Consider the following 18,721-nt stretch of genomic DNA (forward strand, 5'->3'; position numbering starts at 1 on the left):
TAACTTGCGTTTTGTTACTGTACTGTAATTATAGTTTGTCAAAGGACTGTCTCATTTCAAACATAGACGAGAATCATACTATCTTTGTCTGTCTGTAGTACTAGCTACTATACTAAAACCCAAAAGAAAAGGATGTGTAGTTTTTTTTGTTCTTATTTACTGACAATTTGGTTTGACCAATTATAAGTATTTATTTGCACAGTAAATTGTTATGTAGATCAAAATAATATTTAAATTTAGTGTTTAACTGTTTATTTTGATTGTAATCATCTTATTTTTTTTACTTTTAGTTATTACATTAGGTGATTATTCTCATACAAAAGTAAACTATGAAAATCTTATATCAAATAAATTCGGAAATACATATTTAAAATTATTTATAAATTTTATAACTTTTCGTTTAATATACATTCGTTTATACTCCATTGAATGCGATTTTAATGAAATAAAAGCCAGAGACAAGCTTAATTAATGAAATTAAAAAAATAAATCATAGACAATTACTATTTATGTCCGCCATTCATTCTTTTGAGTTGCTTTTTCGTTTTACGATTTAATCCAAAATCGCAAGGAATTTGTTATCAAAGCAGCATCAGCGCGTAATAATACGCTTCTACAAGCAGCTGACTTGAAAAAATCCGGGTTGTGAAGACTGCGCGAGCAGTGCAACAGCTCGACCGTCTGACGTGCTCCTACCGTGAGATCGTATCGTACTTCCAGTGTTCCAGTGATGCTTCCCTTTTACGTTATCGGTCGCGACGTTCGCTTTGCGAGTGCCTGATGGTGTGGAAACTATGTGCGAATAACAACTTAAGTAATCAGAGAGAGGACTCAGTATGGGGGCGTTTTTGAACAAGCCCGAGACTAAGAAATATAACGAGAATGGGGAAGGAAACTGTCTTCGCTATGGCGTGGCGTCGATGCAAGGTTGGCGCGTGGAGATGGAAGATGCCCACCACGCGCAGTGCACTCTAAACGGAACTCTGTCAGACTGGAGCTACTTCGCGGTGTTCGACGGTCACGCGGGCGCGCGAGTGTCAGCACACTGCGCCGACAACCTGCTGGAATGTATCCTACAGACGGACGAGTTTCGGCGCGAGGAGATCGCGGAGGCGATCCGGGCCGGTTTCCTGGATCTAGATAAGAAGATGCGCGAGCTTCCCGAGCTATCGAACGGTGAGGAGAAGTCGGGCTCCACCGCCGTGTGCGCGTTCGTGTCACCTAAACAAATATACATAGCGAATTGCGGCGATTCACGCGCTGTACTCGCGCGCAACGGTCAACCTATATTTGCTACGCGAGATCACAAGCCAGAGCTTCCATCTGAGAAGTCTCGCATAGTTCAAGCTGGTGGTTCAGTAATGATCCAGCGTGTAAACGGCAGCTTAGCTGTATCACGAGCGTTGGGTGATTATGAATACAAGAAGGTGCTGGACCGGGGTCCGTGTGAGCAGCTAGTGTCCCCAGAGCCAGAGGTGTCAACTCATGAGCGCTCAGAAGGGGAGGATGAGTTTCTAGTGCTTGCATGTGATGGAGTTTGGGATGTGATGACTAATGAGGCTCTCTGTGCCTACGTGCACTCACTGCTGCAGTTGACGGACGACCTGGTGGCTGTGACCAATCAGGTCATTGATACCTGTCTTTATAAGGTAAATATAACCATGTTGTTGCCTTTTTAGCTTTCATTAAGTTAATGATGTGCCACTCAAGTCATTTATTCTCAAAATACCATTTTTAAACAACAGATATATGCATTCCAATTGTTCAAATTCTGTAATATTCTTTAAATTTGGTAATCCATGATGTGTTATTTTGGGAACAAACAGCTAAAGCGATAAGTTCGCCTTTGTACATCTTATTATTTGTACCATGTAATTTATAATATGTATATTTGTACAATAAAGAGTTTTACTACTACTACAACTAAATGCTTGAATCATTACACGCTTAGACCTTGTGGTAAAATTGTATTTTACTTCCTAAGTTTTTTTACACTCATCAACATTCTTGGCATTAGCTTCTATTTCCTGATTTCATAACTATAATGCAGCATTGTTTTGGATAAGATTGGGATCTGAGCATGTTCCTAGTTGTTTATGACTAATGGTTCTTTTGAATTAATATGACAAATAAGTATGAAGGTAACACGCTCACTGCAGCACTGGGCTGAAAGTCCTGGTACAAAGTATGGTTAATTACAAGTTGCACTAAGTGTCTTGTTTATAGATGCAAGGAAGTACTAATCCTTTCATAGGTAATGTAGATCAGGAACAACGTAAATTGAGACCATGGCCACACTGTTTTGGGATTGAAATCATCAAGCATCTATTTATGAGTTAAATTATTACATCATGCTAAGTATGTTAGAAAAAAAAAAAAAAAAAAAACAAGAAATATAGACATCCGCAAGAGAACAAAGATAACAGATGCCCTGCAGTTTAGTCTGAAACAAAAGTGGAGGTGGGCAGGTCATGTAACAAAATGGCCAGGCCCAGCTGGAAAGAGAAGAGCGGGAAGGCAAAGAAAAAGATGGGCAGATGACATTGTACAGGCTGCGGGAAAAAAATGGACGGATGTTGCCACCGACAAAGAGAGGTGGAGACAGATGGAGGAGGCTTATACCCTTGGGGACCACTAATGTGGGATAAAGCTAAATAAAAATAAAAGTATGTTAGGAGATTTAGAATTTTAATGAATATAGGTACAAAAAATAGTCATTATGCTTAGCGTTTGTGAACTAGAAGGCTTTCGATTCGGTCGAGACTTGGGCTGTGCTGCAGTGTCTTCAGTGGTGCCAAATAGACTAGAAAGTGGTAGAAAATTTACAGGTTTCAGTGAAATATAAATAATACTCCAAGTTTTTTTCTTAAATGTCTCATGAGTAGTGCTATTACTATAGTCTCGGTTATGTATTACTCATCCATAATTATATAATAACAACCTGCATCCGAGGCGTAAATTAACAGCCTCAGGTAAACAATAACCAAACAATGTAAATTACTGTTTAGTCATGACTGACCAAGTAGGTATAGAGATAAAACAATAGGAAACAAATTAAAAGACAAATAATATCATTTGATGGCTGTACTGTACTGATATCTTATTTGTCCTGGTAGATCATACAGATACTGACTGTTGGATTAGAATATTAGATTATTATCAGCATATTTATTACCATGACAAAATTAAAATTCAATTAGGCGCCATTCATTTATTACGTAAGACGAATTTTGGCAGGGTTTGACCCCCTTCCTATGTAAGAAAAGACTGACCCCCTCCCCCCTATATTAGTTATATTACGTAAGAATCTAAAGGAAAAAAATGAATACATGTTTGGTTTGTTTTAGTGTATATTTTTCAAAACAAGCATTTGTACCTACAAAGGTACTGGAGCCCGTTTTAGCTAACACTGCACCGTGTTCGATAGCATAGATAGAGTGTGGAAGTATTATTTTAAGCGTAAATTAACAAAAACAACAAAGAATACTTACAAACACTAACCACCATCAAACATTACAGGGCAGCAAAGACAACATGAGCATCGTGCTGGTGACATTCCCCGCGGCTCCCAAGCCCAGCGCGGAGGCCCAGCGCGCCGACCGCGAACTCGACGAGACGCTCCGGAAGCGGCTGACAGGTTGTTACCACTCGTTACTGCATGCGTGTACCCACAAGCACCGGGGGCAGGAGTGTAGGGAGTCCAACGATGCCAGGGGGTAGGGTTGCCATATGAAAAAATTAAATATCTCCAAAAATCCTCATGTCAGACATGTCAGGGGAAATCCTAACTCATGGCAACCCTACTAGCTTAAGGTTACATGTGATACTTCCCATTAATACTGAACATTTTAAATGTTCGGTCATTTTGCAATGCAATCGTCGAGGACGCGCGCCGGAAGACACTGGGAACTGCCTTAGCTGTGTTTGCTTAGGTTTATAGGTTATCTGAGCAGCACGCTAGTACTAATCTTATAGTCCCTGGGATGTACCTTGTATCTCCTTATTAGTTTTATAAGCTACGACGATGAGGCAGCGGCTAATAGGGTATTGCCACCCCTTCCTGCGTGCGTGTACCTACAAACACCGGCAGGAGTGTAAGGAGTCCAGTGATGCCAGGAGGTAGCTTAAGCTACATGTGATACTTCCCAGTAATTCTATAATAGTATAATTTGGAACCACACATACTGCAATGCAATCATTGATGACGCGACCGCGCACGGGATGACTTTTTTTTTCTCAACGCGTCGGAGCGTGGTGTTTAGTGTGGATAATGCCTTAGCTGTGTTTGCTTAGGTGAGGTTATCTGGGAAGCGCCAGTGTTGGTTAAGACACAAGTCCTTTGAGTCTTCTGCTTTAAGACTCGACTCAGTTTTTAAAACACTCTAGAAACTTGAGATCTTATTGAGACCTGAGTTGTAAAAACTTGAGTCCTTTAAAGATAACTCTTAAATTATGTAAAAAAAATCTTAAAAGCATTGTCTCCATACGAAATTCATGATCAGGTTAGGTACAGTACACATCATTCATTAACGCCTATTCACCTTATTGTTCATTTATATAACCTACAAAAAAATTGACGAAGCCTTTATCCGAAGGTTCGAGTCCTTTTAAGTTGCGCTTAAAAGACTTAATAAAAAAAAAGATCTGATTCTGAATAAAGGACTCCGACTCGAGACTTAAAAGACTCGGAAGCTTTTTAGGCGCAGTCGCGTAAAATCTACTTCAGTTCTTCCAATTGAAACTCAAAAGACTCGCGTAACGCCTGGTATTCAGTCTGTTCTGTTGAAAGAAACACAAAATGAAGTTAAGTAAAAATCAATTAAAAATGGAGATATGAAATAAATATTCTCCATTCAAAATAAATGTCATCAAAATAATAATATTAAAATCAATTTCTATCAGCAGCAATCAGCAAAAAAATAAAAATAAAACTACTTAATGTAATCACTCTACGTCCCTCTAAGTGTAAAGGTGCCCATCACGCTCGCCGCGCCGCGTCGGCTCAAATAGTAAAGTGTCAATTGTGCCTACATATTTCCTCCGCAATCTCATTTTAGGCATACGTATTTTAGAATCTATAAAGATTAAGATCACCTACTACTTTATTCTTGCGTTTTAAGTAAACGTATGTAATTCAGTTCAAGGTCGTCTTGTAGGGCAACGGTTCACGTATCTGGGTCGAACATATCGAGTCATTTTAGCTGCTATAAAGCGCCTTTTATATGACATGTGCAATCGATAGTCTCGAGAGATTTCGGTGCATGTATATTGTCCAATATGTGTACAGTTTTACACTTTATTCCATTATTATAAGGCTACAATTGTATACATAATAATCTTCGACGTCGGCCGAATTAACAATGTGAGTTCTTTAACGTAATTTCAAAATCAGCGTTTCCGGCACTGCTAATGACTTACAATATAAATATAACACATTAACCCAATTTCTGAAAATTTACATAAAACTGCTCAACAGACGTGCGAGAACAAAATAATAAATAAATATTATAGGGACATTCTTACACAAATTGACTAAGTCCCACGGTAAGCTCAAGAAGGCTTGTGATGCCAATCGATCCCATTCCTATTCAGGATCAACAGCTTGTATGGGACCAAAAAAATTTAACGACTACAAAAGCCACAAAGTTGGCGGCAGGCACTCTGGTCTACCAAAATGTTCATTTTGTAAATTAGATAAATATAAAATTAAAATCACAAAATGATTGACATGATAGGTTGGAAAGTATCCATAAGTACCTGCATTAAATTAACTGAAGCAATAATGTAATAAATTGTGCCAAAGTAGTACTAAGATTTTTTTTATAATATCATTATAATAATATAATTTCCAATAATTACTGAAAACATATCCGAGTTAACCACAGAAATGGAGTGTGGTCTGTGGAGTTAACTCTTCAGTTTAACACTTGTGTAAGTACATATGGTTAGTTCGTCAACTTTCTATTACCAAGATTAAACGTGTACAAATTAAATATAGTAACCACACCCTTATTACAACGGTATAATATAAGGTCTTGAATACATTTTTACTTAATGCTGTCATATTTTTAGGGTTCCGTACCCAAAGGGTAAAAACGAGACCCTATTACTAAGACTCCCCTGTCCGTCTGTCTGTCTGTCACCAGGCTGTATCTCATTAACCGTGATAGCTTGACATTTGAAATTTTCACAGATGATGTTTTTCTGTTGCCGCTATAACAACAAATACTAAAAAGTACGGAACCCTCAGTGCGCGAGTCCGACTCGCACTTGGCCGGTTTTTTTAACTAGGACCCGCCCCGGCGTCGTACACACGATACACAGTTGTTTTTCGTAGTCTGGAATTAATAATTTTTTATCGTAATAGAGTTCTAGAGTCGGGGCCAAGCTAACTCTGCATGCCATTAGCAATGACAAAGTGTAACAATGTCATCATTAATGTCAAATTTCTATGAAAACATGACGATTATAATGACAGCCCATACATTGTGCAAAGTTAGCGTAGACGGACTGACAGCCCACACTTTGGGCAAAGTTAGCTTAGACGGACTCTAGAAGTAGATTTTGGAATTGATAGAATATTGATACAGAAAATAATATTATGTAGAAGTACATCAATAACAGTTTTACCATATTTCTTTGCTACGTTACAGATCAATTTAGTCCAATTCAAATATAACAGGCTAACTGAATTATAAAGACGTAACAAATTCATTGAACGGAAGACGTTATTGTGGTTGGTATACCAACAAGTTCATATGAACCTAAAGGGTCCTACCTTACAGTCTTACACAAGCGATCGGAAATATAAGACTGACATGGGAAACGGTAAATATTTTTTAAAGCCACAGACACAAGCCAGGTCTTAGTTTTTTTATTAATTATGATAAAAATTAACGATTCTTAATTTAAATACTTACCTTTATAGTCTTATACTCTTTAAAGCAAAAATAAACCTTAATAACTAAGTTCTTAAATTAATGTAACTATATTAGTATACCTAAGTAATTTTGAGTCGGCGCCAAACAAGCAAATTAATTAATTACGTAAAGCATGATGCGCGAAGGCGGCGCAGCGCCCCTTCGCTGTGCCTTCGCCGGAAAATGAAGAACTTGATTGATTGGCGACTCAACATTACTGAGGTATACTTATACTTACATTAGTTTAAGAACTTAGTTATTAAGGTTAAATCACGGTTAAATAAAAAAGGTTTATTATGTTTTGCTTTTCAGTTTTAATACTGTAATGCCAATGATCCAGAAAAACTTACACCTAGATTTATGCTAGGTGTAAGTTGTACTACGAATACTGCCGTGTAAAGCCTCCTTCTCACTAGGGTTTCAACAGCAATTGATGATACTATAAAAATTTACCGATATTCGGGATTTTAATCCGAACTTTGGTGAACTGTTGAACTATTTCAACATCTTGGTGGACTTCTTCCAAAAAAATGTGAAAATGTTATAATAAAGAAGCGAGTATTCAAATATACGATATGCACTATTTTGCTAGGCATCGACATCTGTGTTATAGTTATAGTAGTACAGTCGCCATCAGATATATCGGAGCGGCCGAGGTGCTCAAAAATATCTGAACACGCACTCTAACGCCTTGACAATAGAGGCGTGTTCAGATATTTGTGAGCGCCTTGGCCGCTCCGATATATCTGATGGCGACTGTACAAATAAAAAAGACACTAAAATATTGACTTAAATTATTGTTAGTTCTAAGTAATATCTTTTTACAAATTTAATAAGAATATTTTCTAATCAATCGAAATCTATGAACATTGTTTTACATTATAATATATATATTTTTTTATTTGTTGTGTTCTTTGTCCCGCATAAACTGCAGGTTTTTTGGTGTTCCGTACCCAAAGGGTAAAAACGGGACCCTATTACTAAGACTCCGCTGTCCGTCTGTTTGTCTGTCACCAGGCTGTATCTCATGACCGTGATAGCTAGACAATTTTTTTTTTTTTTTTTCACGTTGTATGTAATGTATTTCTGTTGCCGCTATAACGACAAATACTAGAAAGTACGGAACCATCGGTGGGCGAGTCCGACTCGCACTTGGCCGGTTTTTTTACACATATTTCTACGAAAACGTTGGACGATTCGATACACCTAAGGTTTTGATAAATATTATTTATGAATCGAACTACTTTGATACCTACTTTGTTCGTGTTCGTGATGTAGAAGGGGCCCGTGCAATATTTTATAAATATACGACCTCCTTGCGAGTCATGTCACGATGCCATAAATTTGCATGCACCGGTGCTTCGCGGCTCTCGTGTATACAGTCGCCATCAGATATATTGGAGCGGCCGAGGTGCTCAAAAATATGTGAACAAGCACTTTAAACGCCTTGACATTAGATGCGTGTTCCGATATTTGTTAGCGCCTTGGCCGCTCCGATATTGATGGCGAGATTGGCGAGTGTACCTTAACATCGATCAGAATTTTACAGACTAAAAATTGAGATATTCCCACCTGTTACCAGGATAAGTTACTGTTAGCAAAGATAGATATAACTCCGTAATAGATAGATACAGTCTAAGGAAAAAACGTGCCTCGTAAATCAAGAAAATTTGATTCTCGTTGAGAGGGCGCTACTAGTTTTGGCCTACAGTCGAATAGATGGCGTTGACGGTTTCGTTTGTTATTTAACAATTTTAACGCATAACAGTGAAAGAACATGGGTCTAAATTATAAAAATAATTAATGCAAATAAAAAAAATCATTTATCTATATTTAAATACATTCTATCGTATTTTTATAAATCTTCATTTTTAGTCTTAAAGTGTGTCGACAGATGGCAGTGAATTTACTGGGGTTACAAAATTTACTATGACAGTACCGCTCTAGTATAAGTTACTCTATGCTGTTAGGTGGTTGGTTCCACCAACTATAGTAGAAGTCGGATTTTTTTATCTTCTATTAATTATATAAAGTTGATAGACTTAGGTACTTGGTGATAACGAACAGGGAAGTCCCTAAAAGTCGATGTTGTTTATGAATTGGACTCTATCCACAAAAACGACGTGGCTCAGTCTTTCGGCCAATTACATAATTCCGCAGATTCGAAATGTTGTATAGTATGAATTATCTCAGATGATATTTGCGGGCTCGGGTCCTAATCTGTTAAACAAAAGGTATTGTTTCCTTTATGCAGTGGTTACACTGCTTACTGCTACCCCCGGCATAAGTAACGGGAACAAGCCCGTTGAAAAATATGGTTCAAATTCATAAAACAGCCCATTCCGGAGATAACACGTTTTGTTATCTTCAAAGAAAATACCACCCTGATTGTTTTCTGAATGAGCTGTCACATAAATTTGTACCTTAACACTATCGCGATAGTTGCTTTTTAAACGAGATGGCTGATTTGGCACGTGCTGAAGACCGCTCTTAAAATAAACAAAGGCTTTTGTTTAACAGATTAGGGCCCGAGCCCGAAAAAATCATCTGAGAAAATTCATACTAATACCTCATTCCATTTGCCAAATGACTGAAACATGGGGTTAACTTTGTTATAAGATTCAAGTGGAATAAACTATATTGAGTTTGGTGCTCAGTAAAAAGGACATGTAGGTATAATGGCAGTTTATATTACTGTCAAATAATTTGTGACTTTTATTAGAGCCCTAGAAACTGTCAGCTTTCTATGTAACACTGTTATATACCCCTATCCCCTACCCACCAATGTTCAAAAATTGTATGTATATAATGAGATTAATGAGTAATAATAATCAAATTATTATTAGTTCAGTTACCATAATTATTTATGAATGTGATTATTTTAATATTTATTGTTATTTATTTAATGTTGTGTAGGTAATACATATAAAGGGTTTATTTTAGCTTAGTGTAGCATGTGGAATTAAAAGAAAATACAAAACACAAATAAAATATTACAATGTCACTAAACAATGTTTTCTGATATTCTTCCCCATAGAAAATGTAGATAAAATTACGCTAAATATTTGTTATTCTAGTTGAATTTTCTTTCTAGCAATATTATACTCATCTTGGTCATCATAGGTAGCAACTTTTAAAATTCTTAAAAAACTAAGTTAATTAACAGCATATTTGACAATTTTTTTCTTAAAATCTACGATATTGTGATACGATATGTAAACTTTCGACCTTGCCTATTTATACAAATCTTGAAATTCTAAATTAAGGTTCGTGTGTGCTAATTAAAATTACTAAAAAATGTTAATACGGAATTGTTTACTAAAATTAAATTGTTTGCAATAAAAGCCATGGTTTCATTGCTTTAATCCTAGCCCTCTAGTTAGATCAATTTTCGAATTCGTTTTTTTTTAAATTAAAACCTAAGATTAGGTTAGGTTTAAAAAAGGGTTAAGGCAATGAGCGTGTGCTACGTGCGCTGTGTAGTGTCCGTGTGCGTCTTGAATACCATTGATACGGCCATAGTTTTCTGCCAAGTTGGCATAGACAGTGGATGAACGCTGAACTAATTTTCTCGGTCACGATAAGGCGGGGAACGGCGGAGCCGCGTAGACAGTGGCGCCACAGATTACAGTAAAGTTTAGGAAGCCTAGTGCGTGCGATCATAATCCAGTTTGTTCGTCTTGTCACCTGTTTGACCTACTTAAAAATTACTTACAAAATAATCATAGAGAATGGAAAATATTTAGAAGTGGTAAAACATTTTCTCTTTTTGTATGGTCGAGTACGTAATATACTTCCCTCTTAATAATCTATAGTCTTCTTATAGATATAGATAGCTTACAACAGCGTCTTACGTGAGCGAACAAATAGCTATCAAAGGATTGATTCACCCCGCGCCGCATCGCTTCGCTTCGCATTCGCGTGTTGTTCGCCTACGTAGAACGCTGCGTTAGCTCAGTCATAAAGCCTATTGAAACGCGACGCGAAAAGACCTGCGGGCCCCCTATGTGCACCGAGCGCATTTTAATCTCGCGAAGCCACGACAGCATGATGCTTGCATATCCTATTCTAGTTTGGAAGGTCAAATGGCAGATCTATGCTTTTGTTAAACCTTGCGTCTACGCCAAACGTTTGTCATAAAATCATAACTTTACAAACGTCCTGTGTTCTTTCGTTCAAAGTATTATGTAACCGCGGTCGTACGGTTCCTTCGTTGAATGTATTATTTCTTTTTTGAGGCGACTGTCCTCACGCAATAGGCACTTTTTACTGCTGTGGCATTCACGTAACCGTTGGAGCCAAGTTCAAGGCAGAAGTGATAAAAATAGGTTACGTCGCCATTTTAATCGACTGCGATAACGACAAAACGTAGTTACTTTATTTTATCCGAGCTATGCCTCGGCAGTTTAACCCCTGCAAAAACTAGGTATTTGATGGTATTCGTTATAGGTGAATGACAAGTTGCGAAAATTGCCGGTATAAAGCCGAAGAAACACTATCGAAACGCCAGCGCAACACCACCGGATGCGTGACGAGTAAAATCAAATCCATATATCTGGGTATATCCATTTTATACACCGTGGGCTGGTAAGACCCGACAGATTTTAAAGACAGACGGACAGTGGAGTGGACTGTTTACCCTTTGGGTACCTCAAACCCGGTGCCACGCGTCAAGTCAAGGCGCAAAAGATACGATTGAAACTCAACCCAATCGGGCCTTGTTGGGATTAGACCGGTTATCTTATGAAGTTTTCCATTATATATTCTGTTCTGTTTGTTGGTCGATGACACATATGACAGCTTTCTTCGCAATGTAGAAACGACAACCCGCAACCCGCGTACTATACCTCCTAGGCTCTATAGGGATTAAGAATCTGATGTTAGTGTTACTGTAATAACGGTAGAAGAACTTATACTCTTAAGTAAAGATAGGACCTCTGTCTATTTAGTATGAAGCATTATTGATGGACGGTAGAAACGTCCAGCGTCTACTTATCATTTTAACCTACTACTTTTAATTTGGGAGTTGTGACTTAGGTAAGTATTGCTTTTATGCAATCGGTTCCATATAGTCATTTGATCCACACAAAAATGTCACCAAGCCTATTAATATCTATCGTCATTTGAACAAATTTCGTTCACAAATAAACTTCTTTATTAGTGACACCTTAACGGTGACCCATTTTTAGTTGACTACGAAGTATCCAAGTTATAACTGGATGGCAGCTAAAAATAACGTAACCGCTTTTTTGCGCTCTGGCTGTTACGCTATAAAAACTACTCTGTGCCATATTTGTATGTAACCGTTTTCAATGATATGCCGTTGTCGTATTCCGATGTTTCTTTATATGTATATTATTTAACCGTTAAATATTCGGATAAAACGACTACAAAAATGTTTTACCTGCCATTACTTTTTTTATTGGAATTTTTAGTCTGTTGCTTATCTAAATATTTTAAAATCTTAATTCTTTAAATTAAATCTTTATCTATTCTATTCCATTTGGATCTTAATGTAGGTACCTAAACAAAAAACAATTACATGTTTTGGACGACTCTGTTGTTCGACCATATACAGGGTGGCTAAAAAATAAGTACATTTCCGTTGCCATGGAGGTTTTGGGATTATACTGAGTAACGTTTACCATGGGACCAATCACGAAAATGGACCAGCCAAAATGTATGAAACAGCCAAATTTTTTCGCAATTTCGGGGTTGGTCCCATAAGAAAAGTTGCTCAGTATAATCCCAAAACCTCCCTGGCAACGGGAATGCACTTATTTTTTGGCCACCGTGTATAACTCTATAGATACAAAATGCTGTAGCTCATTGGCCGAATGGCTCAGTCATGTTTTTTTTGTAACAGGTTAATGCAATGAAATATTGTTAGGTAGTGACAGTCGAATTACAACAGACTAGAAAGATTCTACTCAGACAAAGTTTTGAAGAATAACTAATTGTTCTTTTCCAGCCTTGATCGAGAATAGCTTCGGCAGCGAGGAGCGCGAGGACACGGCGTGCCACTTCTCGTGGGTCTTGAAACAGCTCGCCCGGGAGAACATCCCTGGCCTTCCCCCCGGCGGAGGCCTGGCTGCCAAGTGAGTTTATTATTGTGTAGTCAGAGGGCCTACAGTAGCGAGGACACAGTGTGCCACCTCTCGTGGGTCCTGAAACAGCTCGCCCGAGGGAAGATCCCCGGCCTTCCGCCCGGCAGGGGTCTGGTTGCCAAGTGAGTTCATTATTGTGTAGTCAGATCAGAGGGCCTATAGTAGCGAGGACACGGAGTGCCACCTCTCATGGGTCCTGAAACAGCTCGCCCGGGAGAACATCCCTGGCCTTCCCCCCAGCAGGGGCCTGGTTGCCAAGTGAGTTTATTATTGAGTACTAGTCGTAAGATTTAATTTTCTCTGGCCTGTGTGTAAGAGATTTCTGAAACACAACTGTCGTTTCAGGCAATCGCTCCTGGACAAGATATACCGGGAGTTCTACCCGGAGCACGCGGACAGCTCCGAGACGTTCGACTGCCAGCCCGAGCTCACGGACGCGTTCGGCGCCAACTAAGCACGCATCTCGCATCGACCACCCGATTGACTGAGACTCATTTTTGTTTCCAGACTTAATTGACGTTTCAAAATGTCAAATGTGCAGCGAGCTGCAAAATTGCATGGACATATTATGATTGATTTCGTTCATAATAAATGCAAATTTGCGGTTGGGTGTACCAATATAGTCTGACCCATCATTTCCTTCACTAAAACAAGGCAGCAATTTGGAAAATAAAGACGTGGAAAGTAAGAAGTTTGGAACTTCATGTCTTGTTTTAGTGACAGCAATGGTTGGAAAGACAATATTAGAAACTATTGGGAAGAGTTCATATTGTTAATGTCATTTTTATGACATGTAATTTTTCATAGGTACTCCTTAAAAATACGTCACCATCTTACCGTCACGAACATCAAATAAGATGATGCAATTTTAATTTCAAAATATAACAACGCATGAAATGTGAATTCAGTATCTGGGAATTCAAAATACATTTTAATCAATCAACCAAAGCCAAAAGGATTCTGTCGCTCGTATCCCGATTAGACTTATTTACACAATTATTAAGTTGTCTCCAGTTGTACGCATATTATTTGAATGCAAATGGAGTGTGGAGTTCAAAATTACGCAGAATTCGTTTGTAAGTCGATATCTATGTTTGTCACCGTAATTTCTAACTCCAGCTTTTATTTGCACGTACCGAAGTCAATGTGTATGATTTATATATTTCAGATTGATTAGTCTGTTGTGAACATGTCAATCAAGGTAGTCGATGCGATTATACTAAATGATTTCAAGCGGCTGACTGAGAGTAATGTGTAGCAAAAGTCATCTACATTTTTCATACTTTTGACACTCAATTTCAGACATTTGTTTCACAAGCCTCTCGGGCGGCTCGGTTAGACAGAATTGCACACTATCTCACTTCAGTACTAGTTCATCAAATCTATCTAAAAGCTTATAAAACCGGGAGATTATATGAGTGTACCTAATATCGAGATTAAATCACTAATGGTTACAATTCTCTTGAGAAAGATGGAAACTGTTGCCATAGATATTTTGGCCCAAAATTATTCGGGGATTCTAAGATAGTGTATGATTTTGTTCTACAAATTGTACATGAAAATCCACGCTATCTGAATTTCTTTTGAGATTGTCGTTGTTTTCGCGAGCTTTGTACAAAACCTGCAACGTGTGACCATAGTTTAATAGAGTTAAGATTGTCTGTGGTAGTCTAGCGCGGCAGTCTCAACATGGTTTAGTACACATGCTAATAAAAACAATATCCAGAGACATCGGGTCTACGAAACTGGATATCTATGGTCACCAAGCATCTAAAAGACAAGAGTACCTTAACATAATGTTTTGCGAAACTAAATTTACGAACATTTACACATTTTTAACGTTACGTAGACCTTATGTATCTCTGGTTCTCCGTATGTGTAACGCTATGTAATACTCTAGCCCTCGTCTGTTGTGGAACCGGCACCTTTAAGTCATAGACTAAATTATTTTTTGTTTACTTCTAAATGTTTAGTGTATAAATAGGTCTGTCGTTCGCCGTTCCATAGCAGATTCATTTAATTGTTTTACCTGAATGTAAATGTTGATGTGTGGCACAAATTTCCGTTTCACCTTACCGGGTAGGGAGCCAGCGAAACCGTTCTTATTTTTATTTAGTCGCGTTACATCCTCATTTCGTAGTTTAGTTCTCGTTTTCGTGTTATATATTTTCGGCCATTCATAAATGTCATAATACTAGATGTGTAATATGGATTCGAGTAATATATGCGTAGGTATACAACCGTTTGCACATATTTCTCTGTAAACCTTGTTGTTCTGTGTTGTCCGTGATATTGTTTACGGGATGATTTGGCACGACGAACTGAATCATTTCTTATACCAATATCTTAAAACAATAACTGTTTCAAGTTGTTTTCATTCGAAAGCCTAAAATCTTTTAACGATTAAAATAATGTATTAAAATAAAATTCGCAATAAAAAAACATAATAAACTAGCTTTTTGTATATAATTTCTGTATTTCAATTACATAGTCATTGTCCAAAATATTAAAGTCATTTTAGGTGTTATCTTATGGGATTTGGAATTAGGGTAATAGTGTTTGGGTTATCTTCCACGGAGCTGTACTTCAGTTTCTATCGTGTTATGAAATAAAATTGTAGATTTAATTATTGCTTTTAAATTTTTCTTTTATTATGCGTCACTAGAATGTTTTTTCCTTTTTATTTGATAACTTTGGATTGCTTTGCGAACGCTTCGTACTTAGGAAATTACTAATAAAATGTATTTGGTTACTCTTGATGTTTAGGTATTCACCATGACCGTACAAAATGTGAACTGTCAAAAATGTAGTACGAGAGCCGATGTTAATATATCATTATAATAAATCTGTTACCAAATTTAAAAAATAATAGCGGTCTTTTTATGATAAAGAGTTTATTTCTTTTCCTCTTGTAAATAAAAGAGAAAATCGAGAAAATACTTTTGTACCTGTTCGAGAGGTTCATTAGAGTGTAACTAAATAGTTTTACGGAACAAATTTATATGCGGCGGTGTCTACCGAAGCTTAGATGCTGTACTAATTATCACGCTATACTAAGTTGTACGCACTCGCTCACAGCTGACAAAGACTATATCCCACTTCTGAAGACATATCCGCTGCTGTGTGAGAACAATGTTCTTGCGACGTGATTGTCTTTTCGCTTGTTTTGAAACGTATTTCTTAAGAAGTGAATCCAATCGTTGCCTGTGAGCTGTGTGTGTCAAATGTCTAGTTGAAAAACTTCCATTAAAATTGGTCTTTCAAACCAAATTAGACCTTACTCATTTATGATTGGAAAATGACATAACTAACGTTCGTTCAATTTTGGTTTGACGGGCTAATAGTTACTGAGTAACATAGCGCGTAACAGCAAGCATCCTGTGTCCTAGTGTTTTAACTACAAGATAATTATTGGTGGTAGCGAAAAGCTGTGATCAAAATTTTATTGGCTCATAATTTTATATTTCGGTTATGTTATGTTGTTAGGTCCACAGACCTAGAAGGGCTGAGCTACGCAAGTGTTTCGTACGTTAGAGCGTTTTCACATTGTCCGATCCGATATCGGATGTAGGATCCTACATCCGATAAAATGCTTCCGATAGTGTCGGTCCGACATGACCCAAGTGAAACTAAAGCCTGACCAATATATGATCATTGTCAAGAGGGCGCTGTTATTCTCATGTATAGGGTGACAGTTCAGAATAGTATGAAAAAATTTGTTTCAGTGTAATTCCGCAACATGGCGCGTCATATCTGGTCAGGCTTTACTTACATTTGAATATTTGTTAACACACCTTTGCGACCATGACCAGTGAAACCTGCGTCGAAACGTCGGAAATAATGGTAACAAAATAAATTCGCGATACACGTTATAAACCATTTATAAACGTTTTAATCAATATATTTAACTCAAAACAACATTCATGAAAATAAAAGGCCAAGAGTCGAGAAGATGGGGAAATTGTGTTTTTTTTTATGTTAGGGACAATGATCGAGCGACATACAGCTAAGATTAAAATTTAATAATTAAAACATATATAGTCAAACACACCCAACTTCTTCTTCTTGCTAGCGTTATCCCGGACTTTGCCAGGGTCCGCTTTCCTACTTGCCTTTCTCCACTTTGCTCGATCCTGGGCGACCTTAATTTTTAATTAATAACGATCAAGCACACTACTACAAACATGTGCCTACACATACGCACACAAACAAAAATTATCGTCCGACAGCTGACGGGGGGCTCCGACATGGCTGAATCTATCGGAAGCGCGTTTCCGATATCGGATGTCGGAAGGCGCCTATGAAAAAAACAGCTGCAAGAGAGTGCCATTGGCGTTAAATCAACCTTTTTTGCGTTCTTTATCGTTTTTTAGTAATAATGATTTATTAAATGTATATATAAATACAGAGAAACACAAATCTGACATTTTACTTCCTTTCGATATTGGATCGGACATTGTGAAAACGCTCTTATACAAATAATTCTAGATTTGTCAATTCAAATTGGATCCTTATCTTATATTTACAGCAGTAAGTATAAATCAGGGACCCGTCCACTCTTTCCCAGAAAAAGCATTAATGGCTTAGTCGTTTAATGAATGAGTTTGATCCCAACGATTGGCTTTCCCTTTGAATTGCTTACCCGTTCATTTGACTTAGGGTTTTCCCTTTCAGAGATACCGCTAAAATGAAAGGGTATCCCCTTCCTAATTCAAAAAATTATGACATCTGTCTCTGTCCTGTCAACGCGCTAGACACCTTCCTTCCAGTCCTTCACTTTAAACATAAATAAACAATATTTTATTCTATTTTTACGAAGAGAAAGACGAAAATGGAATAAGCGTTATAATTTATAATCGATACCCCTTCAAGGGGTTAGTACTTAAGGAACGGGTATCAGCTTACCCGTATTATGGAGCGCTTAAAGTACTGGGCGGGTCCCTATAAATTCAAATGCTAAACAGTCCCTATTTATTCAAAGCGGGTACTTGCGTCTCTTAGTCGCTTTATAATGTGGTTAGTTAATAGCCAAATTATATATATAATATAGCCTAGGTATAGACCTAGGATCATAGGATCAGGAATAAAATTTTTGCTTCCATCAAAAATATACTTGTTTTAACTTACCTGTCCCCGATCCAATGTTGTAGGAAATATATTTATTTTAATATTTCTTTTTACATAAAACTGAAAATAACGTAGTGCTATTAACATAACTTTTTTTCTCTTGTGAATAAGACCAGATATTGGTTTCATCGGAATGAATGTTATGTCCATGATAAACAGGATTCCGTATCTTAATGTAAAAAATATATTTTTCACACAAAAACTAGATGCATTTGTAAATACGGCAAAGTACAATTATAGTAATGTCTCGGGAAAGTTATTTCGGTTACTAATGTACCAGAGTAATATTATATTCTTTTTTTTAGGTACGGAACTCTACACAGAAACGAAGTTCACGTTTGATAGTTTTTCTTTTCATTTTAATTATACTTTGGCTTTCTGTCGAAAGTCTTACGGATTGTCTCGTTAGAACCTAGTAGACGCTTGATCAATAATAAAATATGTACCTACATTTACACGTCTATTTTGATTTTATACATACTGGCGTCCCTTTTTAGGGTAAAAACGGAACCCTATTACTAAAACTCCGCTGTCCGTCTGTCTGTCATCACGTCACCAGGCTGTATC

The 18,721-nt window shown here is 37.4% G+C and overlaps 1 protein-coding gene across 1 annotated transcript; it reads left to right on the forward strand.

Annotated features, from left to right (window-relative positions):
• Nucleotides 1–486: 486 nt before the first annotated feature.
• On the forward strand, nt 487–18,609 carry LOC134748254 (protein phosphatase 1B). Its single transcript, XM_063682989.1, has 5 exons — nt 487–1,649; nt 3,520–3,637; nt 12,892–13,018; nt 13,373–18,047; nt 18,083–18,609. Exons 1-4 carry the CDS (start codon nt 837–839, stop codon nt 13,479–13,481), a joined length of 1,167 nt encoding a protein of 388 aa, XP_063539059.1. The 5' UTR covers nt 487–836; the 3' UTR covers nt 13,482–18,047; nt 18,083–18,609.
• Nucleotides 18,610–18,721: the final 112 nt, after the last annotated feature.

The sequence above is a fragment of the Cydia strobilella genome, chromosome 16, assembly GCF_947568885.1.
Source record: "Cydia strobilella chromosome 16, ilCydStro3.1, whole genome shotgun sequence".
NCBI classification, from domain to species: Eukaryota; Metazoa; Arthropoda; class Insecta; order Lepidoptera; family Tortricidae; genus Cydia; species Cydia strobilella.